We start from the raw sequence: 14,251 nt of genomic DNA, 5'->3' as shown, positions 1-14,251 counted from the left end.
CCTTGTCTCTTGAATTGCAAGGAAGGATCCGTACAACATTCTCTTTTTAAGAGCTGGGAATCAAGACTCTGAAATGTTAAACATATTGAAACTCTGCCATTCACAGTCCAGCCGGGGAGCTGGAATTGGCCCAACCGCATTCCCAAGTCGCAGAAAGTGGAGGTGAGCGCTCAGGAGGCTCGAGAGCCAACCACGCGGCAGGGAAATAAGAAGCAGGAGCCACTTTCGCGTTAGATAAAAAGGTCACGAGAATTCTGAGACTACAAAATTATCAGTAAAAAACCCTGAAGATATTCTAGGTAAGGGACATGTTGGGAAAATAGAAACCTTCTCAGCCAATACCCTCTTTCTAATTCGGGGAGGTGGTGACCACCCAGAGCAGGATGTGGAGGAGAGAGGGTCCTAAGGGCTCCCCTAGCTCGGAGACCTTCGCCAGCCTGCCAGGTGGGAATGAGTGACAGGTTTGTCACTTACTCACCCACTCAGTAGGGTTGAGCCGGGAGCAGGAAGGAACCGCTGAGAGGTTTGGTGACTAGGATCTCCTCGGTACAGAAGGGTCTTCATGGTCCTGACCCAGTGCGGCTTCGGCTTCCCCTTCCTCTACAGTGTCCTGGAGTCTTTAGAGGATCGCGGTCGCCATGAGCCCCTTGGAGATGACAGGACACGTTTTTCACTCTTGCCCTCTCAGGGAAAGAGTCTCCATGCCTGGCAAGCCTCCTCCCTCCGTGAAAGGCTCCGGGTTTCTGTTTTCTGTCCTTCCTAATGCCATTCAGTGATTGTATATTGATTTCTAAGGCAGCTAAAAGGAGTTTATAGTGGTTTGGGGGTGTTGTATGCTGAAGAGGACATCTTGTAGTTAACCTGTATTTATGGGCTGCCTAGTCCATGCCACCGGCCACGGGCGGGGGAGGAGGAGCGGACAAAACCGGGCCTGTCCCAGCCCTCATTCATTCCAGGAACATTGACTGAGCGCCTGCAACATGGTGGGTACTGTCCTGGCGTTGGGTTCAATCAGGAATTCTCAGTGGGGGCAGGATCCCCCCTGAGAGGACGAAAATAATTTTTGTAATGTGCAAAGCATACGTATCTGTCAAAATTTCATAGGGACTGGAGCAACTACGAAATGGGAGTCTGAGGAGGCTCCTTAGTTTGGGACAATAATGAGAACAAGGGGGAGCAATGCGGGCTTAAATCAGAGGAGAGACACAGAAAATCCCCTGCCTTTCTAGCTTCCATTCTTGGGCATTTTTTTTTTTCCAGTAAATTCAGTAATGAATTAATCATCGCACACAATGCTTTGGGACCAAAGGTTAGCTGCCTGCGCTCAGGAGCCGATCTCACAGGGACACTCTCGGTCCAGAGGCCAGGAGAGGCCTCCCCGGAAGGAGCGGCTTAAACCAAGCCCTGAGGCTGGGTGGGGCCTTTCTGGACCTCGCAGTCCCCGGAAGCGGCCTCTCCGGCGCTTCCTGAGTCCATTCCCACCTGCGTGTCACCATGTAATGACCCAGTTTCTATCTGTCGCTCTCGACCCGCAAGAACGACCCGTAGGCGAGGTGAGTGGCAAACTTCTTTATTCACAATCTTCAGCCGGGGACCCCTGACCCGTCTAAGACCCCCAAGTATATCTCCACCAAGTGCGAACTATATCCAATCAGAGTATACCACGACTAACAAAACTACCAATCAGAAGGACTATCTATGTGCACGCATCGTGCTCGTGAGCACGTATGTGACTCCATAGGTTTTCTTTGTTCTACAGATCATGCGCCTTTCCCTTGACTCCTGGTATCTATCAAACGTCACCCGCGAATGCACTCACAGTCCTTGGGTTAATCTCTCACTCCTCCCACTCTTCTGGCCTTGCTTAGTGCGTGACTCCCTGCATCTGCTCGCATTCCTTAGGCAAACTATCTACAGCCTTGGCCTCTCATGCCTTGCTTAGTACGTGACTCCTTGCTCCTGCTGCATGGCTCTCCACAGCTCCCCCTTTTTGTATTTTTATATGGCAGGGATCGTGCCTGTCTTAGGTCGCCAATCCTCTGCACACATGCTTACCCGTCATCGGGTACTCCCCCTAGCCGAGGAGCCCCTGTCTTAGGTTGCTATGGTGAGGGATCAGTCTTACCCGTCTTTGGCTACCGATCCAGCATTGCCAGCTATAATTTTGAGGGGGAATGGCTAGTCTCTGGAGCCACCATGGCCAAGTCTGCCATGTGTTTTAGCAGCAACAGCTTTAAGAGCATCAGAGTCACTCTCATTAGGCTTGTTTGTTTTTCCAGCCTGAGGAGGAATAATGTCAAACACTTTCTATAATACCAGGGTCAGAGGGCACCTATGTGGCGATTAAGGTCGCTCTTTGAGCTTCCCACGATGGACCTGCTGTTGTTTACGCATGATGGCTCTCAACTTGTAAACTTCTACAAGTATAATTTTAGCCGCACACGGTAAAAGGCACATAAAAATAACAACCACTACTAGCACACCTATAATAGATCCTATAACATACCATGCATGCGTCAGAGAGGGGAAATGAGACAGGAAGAGGGCTCATAAAGCTTTTAGCAAGCTTGCATTAAAATAAGCGTCAGTAACAAACATGAGTTAGGGTGAGAAGATTGCACTCTATGCTGAGCCATTTGAAGAAGGGCTTGAAGCTGGGCAGTCTCTTGTCTCGGCCACAGTTGAATTGACTCCGCCTTCACGGGGACAGGTTGCAGGACGGTCGTCGTTGCTATCATCATCATTAGCAGCATCCTCCACAGGCTCCACGGCCACCAGCCTGGTGAGGCGTTCCAGCACCCAGAGTGGAGCAGGCACATCCTGTGGGAAAACACAAAGGGAACCTCGGTGCCACCCAAGCACCGGGTTGGGTTTGGATAATTGGCCTTGCAAGTCTCCTGCCCCTCTCAGAGTCTTTTAAGCCCTGAGGGCCGCCGTGGCTATCTGTTAATACACCGCAGGGGGTATGTACTCTGCACTTGGGCCCCGAGATATGGCCCCGTGCCTGTCAGCATTTCCAAATTCCATTGCGGGTTACCCGCGGCTGCATTTCTCCGTGCTGTGTCCAGACAATTGTCCTGATTTTGGATTTTCCATTCTAGATATTGTCCTCCACTTAATATCGCCCTGGTCAAGTTGGCCCAATCCTCGGGAGCGAGGTAGAGTGCTCCCAGCGACTCCACAAGGGAGACCGTAAAGGCTGCCTGGGGCCCATAGCCGGTAACTGCCTCCTTCAGCTGCTTTACCAACTTAAAATCTAGTGGCTGGTGGTACCTCTGCTGATTCTGATCTTTTAACACTGGAAAAAAACCTTTTCCCGGGCCAAAGACCTCTCTCCAATTCTCCGCGGCGCAGCCCGAACAATAGCACGTCTTGATGCAGCTGGGCTTATAAGGCGGGGGCCACTCATGGGGTGGCGCCGTGGAGCTAGAATGTGGAAGCGGCGTAACTTTCGTTTTTAATTTCGATTGCGCTACAACTGCGGCTTCCGCCCCTGCTCTCAGCTGCGCCATTACTTCTCCCTGCACTCTTAACTCTCTTAATGCTTTTTGCAATTCCGCCTCTTTATCCTCAAATCGTTGCCTCATGGCTTCCAAGTCTGTCTGGAGACCGGGAGATTCCTCCTTCTTGTTGTTTGCCTCTATCTTTCCTAGCTCCTGCAACTCGCTTTCTGACATCCCTTCTGAGCTTTCGCTTTCGGAGTCAGAGTCTCGGGAGGAGCCCGAGTCTCGGGAGGAGCCCTTATGGGATTCTTCTTTCACTTGCAAAAAAACTTCCCCTCCCTGTAGTACTGCTCGCTGCAGGGGCTCTCGGGGGGATTGCAAACATACTTTCACCAGGGACCACACGGCGAGAGTCCCCGGGGATGTAGAGGGACAGAGTTTTAAGTCCTCGCCCAGGTGTTCCCATTGTGGCACATTTAGGAGCCCTTCTTCTATAAACCAGGGGGCAATCTCTGCTACTTCTTTTAAAAAGGCATGAGCCGTCTTAGATTTTAAAGGAGTGCCATTTGCTTTGAGAATGTCCTTTAGAGGACCTTCCATCCTATATCTAGCAAGTTCGTTTCCCATCCTGGAAATCTTTTGTTACTATAGTCCCTGAGGAGCCTAAATAGCTTTGTCTATGATCGTCCCCAGAGAACCTTCCCTGTCCAAAGACAGAAATGGGTGCACACTTTCCTTATCGTTGCTCTTACCCCAATCCTCGCTCCACGTCCGGCGTCTCGGTCCCCGGGTTTTCAGCACCAGTTGTCGCTCTCGACCCGCAAGAACGACCCGTAGGCGAGGTGAGTGGCAAACTTCTTTATTCACAATCTTCAGCCGGGGACCCCTGACCCGTCTAAGACCCCCAAGTATATCTCCACCAAGTGCGAACTATATCCAATCAGAGTATACCACGACTAACAAAACTACCAATCAGAAGGACTATCTATGTGCACGCATCGTGCTCGTGAGCACGTATGTGACTCCATAGGTTTTCTTTGTTCTACAGATCATGCGCCTTTCCCTTGACTCCTGGTATCTATCAAACGTCACCCGCGAATGCACTCACAGTCCTTGGGTTAATCTCTCACTCCTCCCACTCTTCTGGCCTTGCTTAGTGCGTGACTCCCTGCATCTGCTCGCATTCCTTAGGCAAACTATCTACAGCCTTGGCCTCTCATGCCTTGCTTAGTACGTGACTCCTTGCTCCTGCTGCATGGCTCTCCACACTATCCCTGACCTTTCTTTTTTTTTTTAAGATCTAATTTGTTTATTTGAGAGAGAAAAAGTGAGCCAGAGAGAGCACGAGTGGTGAGGAGGGGCAGAGGGAGAGGCAGAAGCAGACTCCCTCCTGAGCGGGGATCCCAGTGCGGAACTGCATCCCAGGACCCCGGGATCACAACCTGAGGCACCCCCCAGGCGCCCCATCCCTGCCCTTCCATTCCAAGGGTGAGGCGTGTGGTTCCCAGACGCAGAAACCGAAGGCATGGCACTCACCTTTGGCCCCTGTTCAGGGAGGGAGCTGCGGGATTTCCCAGCCCTTCCCCTGGCACAGCCCGCGTCCTCCTCTTCCCAGGTCATCCCTCTGCCCTCTGTGACCTCCACCCCCCACCCCATGCTCCTGGCAGACCTGGGGGCTCAGGGTGTTGGGCCTGGGTACTCTTTATTTTTAACCAACCCCCTGGCTCCAGCTCTGAAGGCCAGCTTCTCCCCCTGTCAGGGCACTGGAATTTGGGAGTCATCCGTAGCCAGCCCTTTTATGGAAAATCGAATAAAAAGGCATATGAAGGAAGGGTGATTTGGGGGAGGTTTTTTGGCCTTCGCTGTCTGTTTTCATTTTCACTGGGCACTCCAACCAAGATTGATTTCGCAGGCTCGTGTAGAGAAGCTAGCCCTTCTCACCCTCAAATGATTTTGGATGCAGTCTCAAAGCACATTCAAGGCCCCCTGTCAGCTGCTGGCACAGGCCTCAGAAGGTGATTTTTATACTTTCTGAGTGAAAAGGGCTCAAGAGACAGTCCTGGCAGTCCCTTCCTTTAAAATCCACCCAGAGGGAGGCCTGGGAGGCTCAGTCCATTAAGTGTCTGCCTTGGGTTCAGGTCATGATCCCGGGGTCCTGGGATAGAGCCCCGCATGGGGCTCCTTGCTCAGTGGGGAGCCTGCTTCCCCCTCTGCCTGCTGCTCCCCTTGCTTGTGCGCTCGCTCGCTAGCTGTCACACACAAATAAATAAAATCTTTTTAAAAAAATAAATAAAATAAAATCTACCCAGAATCTTCTCTGGGCCCCTGAGGAAGTCAGGATGGATATTCTGGTCCCTGTTTGACAGATGAGGAAACCAAGAGTCATGCAGTAAGTGGCTGAGCTCAAACTTGGTGACCCACTAGCCCTCTCCACCGCCCCCAGGGGTACCCCCCGGGGTACGAGACTCTGTGACTGGAGTCTGACACTTGCAGGAAGTCAGGCTGGATCTGGAGCCTGCTGGAAAGAAACACGCGAGTTATGATCCCATGAACAGTATGGGCACGTGTGAGAGGGAGACTCTTTTGAGCTGCAACTAAGGGAAACCTGCTCAGAAACAGGGAGGGCTGCTTTTATAGGGGGTACAGGAGCCCCTGGGTCATGAAAACAAAGGATTGAAAGAGGTCCCACCTCTAAAGAGAACTGGTAAGCCCACGGTCCCAGGCATCCCTTCCCTCACACGCACGCGCACGCGCACGCACCATATACCCTCCCTGGGTCTCCCTGCACCTGCTCATCTCTTCTGTCTCCAGTGATCTCACTGGAAGAGATGACCTCACCATCCCGCCATTTAAAGGACCCGCCCAGGGACCCAGTAGCATCTCAGAGCCTGTAACCCCAAGTCCTGGGCGCGATCATCTGCAAAGCACAGCCTGTGCCAAGCATCCAATCACTTGAGACCAGGGGCAGCATCACATGGGGGGGGCAGCTGGGAGGAGGGGCGGTGCTCAGAAAAGGCCTAGACGGAAGACACGCTCAGTAAGAGCTTTCCAGGAGAAAGATACTCTGTCACAATGAATACACCCATCATAAGAAGTGCCTGCTTTCAAAAGCACAAAAATGTAAAAAGGGAAACTTATTTGTGTATCTGGCAGCGTGCTTACCTTTGGGTGGTAGTGGTCACTGTGGACCATTTTAGCTTCTTTTTACGCATCTTTCTCTCTCTTCCCCTTCCCTCCTCCTCTCTCTCTATAATTACACATATATAAAATTTCTTTTTTACAGCAAACATTTTATTTTGAGTAAAAAAAAAAAAAATTATCCGAGTGGACCATTTTGGGATCTTGCCACAATTATAGAGTTTGTGCGTTTGTTTCTTCTTGCTCATTGAAGGTTGGAACCAGAAAAGCCGCCCCAAAGATGGACCAAGTGAGGGAGATGCCCAAGAGAGACTCATCTAGCAAATCCAGCCAGAGCCTTCTGTTTTCTAAGCCTGGCGACAGGAACTAGAAACGTCATCCTGTCCGGCCCTGCGTGATCCTCCGTGAGTCACGTGTGTGACTCTCGCGTGTCAAAATTCTAAGCCGCTTTCATAGGACTTTAAAGGTTGTTATCCTAGCATGTTGCTAGACCTAGACTGGTGTTCGCACAATGCTGTATCACGGAGCATGCAGGGATAGGGGTTCTTTTTAGACTGACTTACGGATGTTTACATCCTCAGGCATATGAAGAATGTACGGTTGAAGCCCAGGCTCCCAGGCTTGGTAGACACGATGATGTGGCGTCACACCTGAGCTGTGGCATACCCACACATCCGCCCCCGCGGAGCTGCAAGAAACCCACCACTGGCAAAACCCGAGACGTGTCCTGGGGCCGCCGGATGGAACGGCAACCTCGGGGTGAGGCCGAGGCCGTGGTGGAGCACATTTATATCTAAGTTTATTATAATAAATTTAGCACACCTAGTCCTCTTATCGCTTCCGTAATAATGACTGACATTTATGTGGCACTCTGCAGTCTTCAAAATGCTTCTCCCCTAATCCTCCCCCAGACCCTGGGAGGTTAATAGTATTCTGATCCCCATTTTACAGAGGAAGAAGATAAGGCTCAGAAAGGTTAAACTGCCTGTCTAAAATCAGGCAGCTACTAAATTCAAAACTGGGTCCTGAACCCAGTTTCGGACTCCCATCGCCTCCTGCCCATTTGACTGCACGAGGGGAGCAATGACAGCCTCCCGAGGAGGCCGGACCCAAGTACCCAGGCCCGGAAGGAAACGCGCTGTCCAGGTGGACACGCCCTTTCCTCACCGTGTTTGTAGAGACCCTCCTCCTCCTCTCTCCCATGTTCTGCTCTCACCCCGTCCACCTGTCCACTTCCTGCCTTTCTGGTGTGGCCAGGACTGCCGAATGAAATGGGAGGAAGACCCAAAAGTCATGAATATCATTGCTTTTTTATTTTTAAAAAGCCGCAATAAACCTATTTTGCTATTTTAAAACCAAATGGATTCTTTATACTGATTAAAACTAGAAGGAAATAGGAGAAGTTCTTGATGTGATATCTCATTGAAGGTACATTTTACACAGGGCTAAGATCTAAAGTCAGTGGGGAAAGTGAGCATTACCTGACCTTAAAAATACTCTTGAGGGGCGCCTGGGTGGCTCAGTGGGTTAAAGCCTCTGTCTTCGGCTCAGGTCATGATCCCAGGGTCCTGGGATCGAGCCCCGCATTGGAGTCTCTGCTCAGTGGGGAGCCTGCTTCCCTTCCTCTCTCTCTGCCTGCCTCTCTGCCTACTTGTGATCTCTGTCTGTCAAATAAATAAATAAAATCTTTTTAAAAAAATACTTTTGAAAATCCTGGAAAATATCTATAAAGAACATCATGGTATTACCTATACCATACCATATCCCCAAAGTCCAAAACCGCAAGTTTTTCTCCAGCACCAGAAGAGATCACTTAGGTAGGCAGCCATTCAGGTAAGTGGCTCATGTTTGAAAGCCAAATCATGTGGGAAAGGTGGTTTTTTGTTGTATTTTTGCATTTGGATAAGTCAAATACAATGCCCATGTTACTCCACTATATTCTATATCTTCCAAGGACATGTCAATTTTTAAAAAAGATTTTATTTATTTGACAGACGGAGCTCACAAGTAGACAGAGAGGAAGACTGGGGGAGGGAGTGGGGTGGCAAGCAGCTTCCCTGCTGAGCAGAAAGCCCAGTGCCGGGCTCGATCCCAGGATCCTGAAATCACGACCTGAGCCAAAGGCAGAGGCTTAACCCACTGAGCCACCCAGGTGCTCCGGACGTGTCAATTTTTATCCTATAAATGTTACAACCCATGATGGCAATTTCTTCTCACCGCTCCTCCAACTGGGTGTATCATTTTAACGCTGTCTCCTCAGCCACGCCCCCTTTTCCCTGAGAATACACCACCACCTACTCCACCAATCCGGTTTGCCCTACCTCATGCTGCTCTCTTGACCACACCTGATTGGCTGAGCAGTACATACCCAACCCAAACCAGACCAATCAGCTTCCTCTTCTAACTCAAGCTGGGCTAATTAGCGTCTTCGCCCTTGGCATTTGAAAGGTTGCCACTAGGATGCCACGCAGGTATTTGGTGGTCCTGGAGCTGAGAGTCCTGATGCGGTTCCAGGGCTGGGGTGGCCGGTTCCCGCACGTGTGTGCTGGAGAAACAAAAGCCAGTCTTCAGAAAGAGAAGCGCGGGGTAGATACTGCACAAGAAAGACAAGAGACCGGGATTCCCAGAGAACGGTGCAGCACATACTACAAGCCCCTTAGTCAGCACCTTCCTCTACTGTATGGACTGACGCCTAAACGCCTTGATTGCCCGGCCTTCCCTGCCGCTAGAGCTGGCCACGTTACTCGGTTCCCGCCAGTGACATGGAGGCGAAGATGGGGGGAGGGATTACCTTCTGTTACTAGAAGGCAAGTCTTGGAGCACCTGGGTGGTTCGGTGCGTTAAGTGCCCATCTCTTGGCTTCAGCTCAGGTCATGGTCTCAGAATTCTGACATCAAGCTCCGTGCCCAGCACAGAGTCTGCTTACGATTCTTTCCCCCTCCCTCGCCTTGTCCCTCGCCTTGTCCCTCCCCCTCCCCACACTCGCACTCTCAATCTCTCTCTCTCTAAAAGAAATGAATAGGGGCACCTGGGTGGCTCAGTGGGTTAAAGCCTCTGCCTTCGGCTCAGGTCATGATCCCAGGGTCCCGGGATCGAGCCCCGCATCGGGCTCCTTGCTCAGCGGGGAGCCTTCTTCCTCCCCTCTCTCTCTCTCTGTCTGCATCTCTGCCTGCTTGTGATCTCTGTTAAAAAAAAAAAAAGATTAAAATAAATGAATATATAACATCTTTAAGACAAAGAAGAAGAAGAGGAAGAAGAAAGCAGTCTTCAGCAGTAGGAGAAAGTACTTTGCCCTTTGTCCTTTGACCAGCCTCCTATTTCACGCCAGGAGCTCGGGCTTGGAGCTGGGGCAGCCGTCTTCAGCATTCCCCAGGCACCGATGGAACTAAAGACACGAAAGACCTGGCGCTGTCTGGCAACATCCCTGAAATGCCTCCCTCTGTACCTCTTACTGTGTAAAAACCCCTGTTTAACCCACTGTAGCCAGGTGTACCTGTTTATGCTATGGAACAAAGCCCTCAAAATGACCTGGTAACAAGCAAGTGATGCAAGATGACAAATATTTAGTATTTCTCATGATCCCACGGCACTTGTACTGGTCTGGGCTGGCTTGGCTGGGGCCGGATGGTTTAAGGTGGCCGCCTTTGCGTGCCCAGTCACTGGTAAGCAAGTTGGGTTAAGGCAGCGGTTCTCAACCGGGGACAGTTTTGCCTCCCAGGAGACACTCGACAATGTCCGGTCACAGTTTTGGTTGTCACAACTTGGGGGGTGGGGTACTACGATCATCTCGTGGATAGAGGCCAAGGATGCTACCGTGCACAGAATACGCTCCCCACAGCAAAAACTCATGTGATCTGGAATGTAAGTAGTACCAAGAATGAGGAATCCTGGCCTAGAGAGGCCTCAGCTGGGACGGTCTGTCTCTGGCAAGCATGGCCTCTCATCATGGAGCAGGCTAGACCAGGCTCCTTCCCAGGGCGGTCTGCCCAGGTGCCCAAGAGCAGCAGCAGAGAACAAGCCCCAACCCACAGACACTTACCAAGTCTCTCAATCTCGCGCTTGTTTGTTTTAAGATTTTATTTATTTATTTGACAGAGAGAAACATAGCGAGAGAGGGAACACAAGCAGGGGGAGTGGGAGAGGGAGAAGCAGGCTCCCCGCTGAGCAGGGAGCCCGATGCGGGGCTCCATCCCAGAACTCTGGGATCATGACCTGAGCCAAAGGCAGACCCTGCCTTGTGTTTGTTGATATCCCATCAACAAAGCAAATCACGTGGCCAGAGACATTTTGGGAAGGATTCCAAATTTTTACAATCTACCCATGGTCCGTTTTCTGTTATTGGAAGCAGAAGCCTTTCCAAGCGACACAGATGAGTTAGCTGGATTCCCGAGGACTTTCCGCTTCCTAGTTTCTTTCTTTGGGAAGGCCAGTTTCAGTGCCGGCCCCTGGGTTCCACTAGGACACTTTGTATCACTCAAGATTCTTCAGTTGCGGGACGCCTGGGTGGCTCAGTTGGTTAAGCAGCTGCCTTCGGCTCAGGTCATGATCCCAGCGTCCTGGGATCGAGTCCCATGTCGGGCTCCTTGCTCAGCAGGGAGCCTGCTTCTCCCTCTGCCTCTGCCTGCCACTCCGTCTGCCTGTGCTTACTCTCTCCCCACCTCTCTCTCTGATAAATAAATAAAATCTTAAAAAAAAAAAAAAAAAAGATTCTTCAGTTGCAAGTAACAGAAACCTCCTGTGGCTCACTTCGGCAGAAAGGCAGTTTATTCAAAGGAAATGAGAAAGCTTAAAGAATCAAAGGACAAGCACAGTTGAAGAGCTCAGGACAGTCAGAAAGCGGCTTTCCCTCCCCATACATGCCCCCTTTTCGCTTCCACTGGTTTGACTTTCTGTTATTTGCCACTGCCTCTCCGGGTAGTTTTGCAAACCTGCCGGCAACATTTTCCCTGGGTTGGTATCAAGGTACAACAAGGTACCTACGGCCCCCAAGGCCTCCCAATCTTCGGATCCCCCAAGAAGCTAAGACAAACAACTTCCTTCCACCTTGGCCAATGGTGGCCTATTTGGATTCTTGGATTCGTGACTTTGCAGATAAGATGCCCTTCTCTAGCAGCTTGGCACAGACGCCAATGCCTGCTGTTGTGAAAACCAGAGTCATGAGTGTCTGCAGAAAAAAATAGCTTCCAGATCTGCATTCCCAAGTGTGCTCCTGGTAAGCCAGAGTGGTTTCCAATTTTTCTGGGTCTTAGGAATGAAAGCAATACACTAACGATGAGAGGAAACCCAAAACCTGCTAATGCTAATGAATTCCTCTTTGAGCTGAGGCTGTCCTGAAGCAGGAGGTGGGGCACAGGGTGAAGGCAGCCTTGGCCTCATTCCCATCAAGATGTGCTGCCTGCACCCGTGTGCTCAGTGTCCCAGGTTTTTGGGGGCTAATTCGTGGCCTTACATGCCTGGTTTTGTTTTTAAGCCTTTTGCTCCCCAGGAACCCACCACAACGCCTCTGCCTGCACCCTGTGGCAGGAAGACTTTGAAAGCTCCTGTTTTTGAATGTCCTCTCCTCTGTAGCACATGACTTCATTCCTAAGACCCTAAGATAACGGAGGCAGAAATTTTAATCTTCTGGCTGACTCTGGTCTATCATCATAGAACTCAGAGGTGACCTTTGGCTGATGAATCACATTTTTTTAGTATAGCTGGCACATCATGTTAGATCAATCTCAGGTGTACAACATACTGATGTGACAGGTCTATCCATTATGCCTGTGTTTGCTGCAAGTGTAGCCGCCACCTGTCGCCATACGTCACTATTACCTTATCAGTGACTGTACTCCCTATGCTGTGCCTTTTATTCCCACGACTTATCCAGTCCATAAGTGGATGCCTGGATCTCTCACTCCCCTTCCGCCATCTTGTTCAACCTCCCACCCACTTCCCTCTGCCAACCGTCAGCTTGTTCTCTGTATTTATAAGGCTGATTCTGCTTTTTTTGTTTTCTTTGGGGGGGGGTTCTGTGTTTATTTGAGGGTTTTGTTTTTTTTATTCATTTGTTTGTTTTTAGGCTCCACTATTGAGTGAAATCATATGGGTTTTTTTTTCTTTCTCAGTCTGACTTATTTCACTTAGCATAATACCCTCTAGGTCCATCCATGTTGTCTCAAACGGCATGGTCTCATCCTTTTCACGGCTGCATAATATTCCATTGTTTATACACATACCACATCTTCCTTATCCATTTGTCTATTGATGGACACTTAGGTGGCTTCTATATCTCAGCTATTGTAAATAATGCTGCGATAAACATAGGAGTACTAATATTTTTTTGAACTAGTGTTTTCATTTCCTTGGGGTAGGTACTCAGTAGTGGAATTTTTGTATTTTACTGTTTTCCACAGCAGCTGCACCAGTTTGCATTCTCACCAACGGCGTACCAAGGTTCCTTTTCCTCCTCACCAGTATTTATCATTTCTTATCTTTTTTTATTTTATTCATTCAAACAGGTGTCAAGTGATATCTCATTTTGGTTTTGATTTGCATTTTCCTGCGGATGAGTGATGTTGAGCACCTTTTTAAGAGTCTGTTAGTCAACTCTATGTCTTCTTTGGAAAAATGTCTGCTCGGGTCCTCTGCATTTTTTAATTTGATAGGGTTTTTTGTTTGTTGGTTGGTTGGTTGGTGTTGAGTTGTATGAATTCTTTACATATTTTGGATACTAACCCTTTAAATGATGGGTCGTTTGCAAATATCTTTTCCCAACCAGTAGGTTGCCTTTTTGTTCTGTTGATTGGTTCCTCCACTGTGCAGAAGCTTTTTATTTTGATGTAGTCCCAATAATTCACTTTTGCTTCTGTTTCCTTGCCTCTGGAGATGTATCTAGAAAGATGTTACTATGGCAGATGTCAGAGAAATTATTGGCTGTGCCCTCTTCTAAGATTTTTATGGTTTCAGGTCTCACATTTAGGTCTTTATTTCATTTTGAGTTACTTTTGTGTCAGGTGTTAAATGGTGGTCCAGTTTCATTCTTTGGCGTGCAGCTGTCTGGTTTTCCCAGCACCATTTATTGAAGAGACTATCTTTTCCCTTTGGATATTCTTGCTTTTTTTGACATAGATCAATTGACCACTTAATTGTGGATTTATTTCTGGGCTCTCTAGTCTAGTCTATTCTGTTGATTATGGGTCTGTTTTTTGTGCCAGCAACACACTGTTTTGATTACTACAGCTTTGTAATATGGTCTGAAATCTGGGATTGGGTTACCTCTAGCTTTATTTTTCTTAAGATTGCTTTGGCTTTTAGGGGTCTTCTATGGTTCCATGAAAATTTTAGTATTATTTGTCCTAGTTTTGTGAAAAATGCTGTTGGTATTTTGATAGGGACTGCATCGAATCTGTAGAGTGTTTTGGGAAACACGGACATTTTAACAATATGTGTTCTTCCCGTCCGTGAGCATGGAATAGCTTTGCGTCATCTTCAATTTCTTTCTTTGGTGTTTTATAGTTTTCAGAATATAGGTCTCTCACTTCTTTGGTTACGTGTATTCCTAGGTATTTTATTGTTTTTGCTGCAGTTATAAATGGTTTGTTTTCTTAATTTCTCTTTCTGACTGAAAAATCACTTTTATGGTTTGAACCATAATGAACCATGAATGAACCAGCCATTCATTCAGGCAA

At 49.0% G+C, this 14,251-nt stretch overlaps 1 protein-coding gene across 2 annotated transcripts in view; it reads left to right on the top strand.

The window, feature by feature from the left end:
* Positions 1-8,128, top strand: part of FHAD1 (forkhead associated phosphopeptide binding domain 1) — a 133,135-nt gene extending 125,007 nt beyond the window's left edge. For both annotated transcript variants that reach the window (XM_032302350.1, XM_032302351.1), the window contains one exon: positions 6,835-8,128. In XM_032302350.1, coding sequence (XP_032158241.1) covers positions 6,835-6,951 — 117 coding nt within the window. In that variant the 3' untranslated portion in view covers positions 6,952-8,128. The remainder of the gene's footprint in view (positions 1-6,834) is intronic.
* Positions 8,129-14,251: the final 6,123 nt, after the last annotated feature.

The sequence above is a fragment of the Mustela erminea genome, chromosome 10, assembly GCF_009829155.1.
Source record: "Mustela erminea isolate mMusErm1 chromosome 10, mMusErm1.Pri, whole genome shotgun sequence".
Lineage (NCBI taxonomy): Eukaryota > Metazoa > Chordata > Mammalia > Carnivora > Mustelidae > Mustela > Mustela erminea.
Note: the sequence above shows the minus strand (reverse complement) of the source record. Positions and strands in the feature narration are given on the sequence as shown.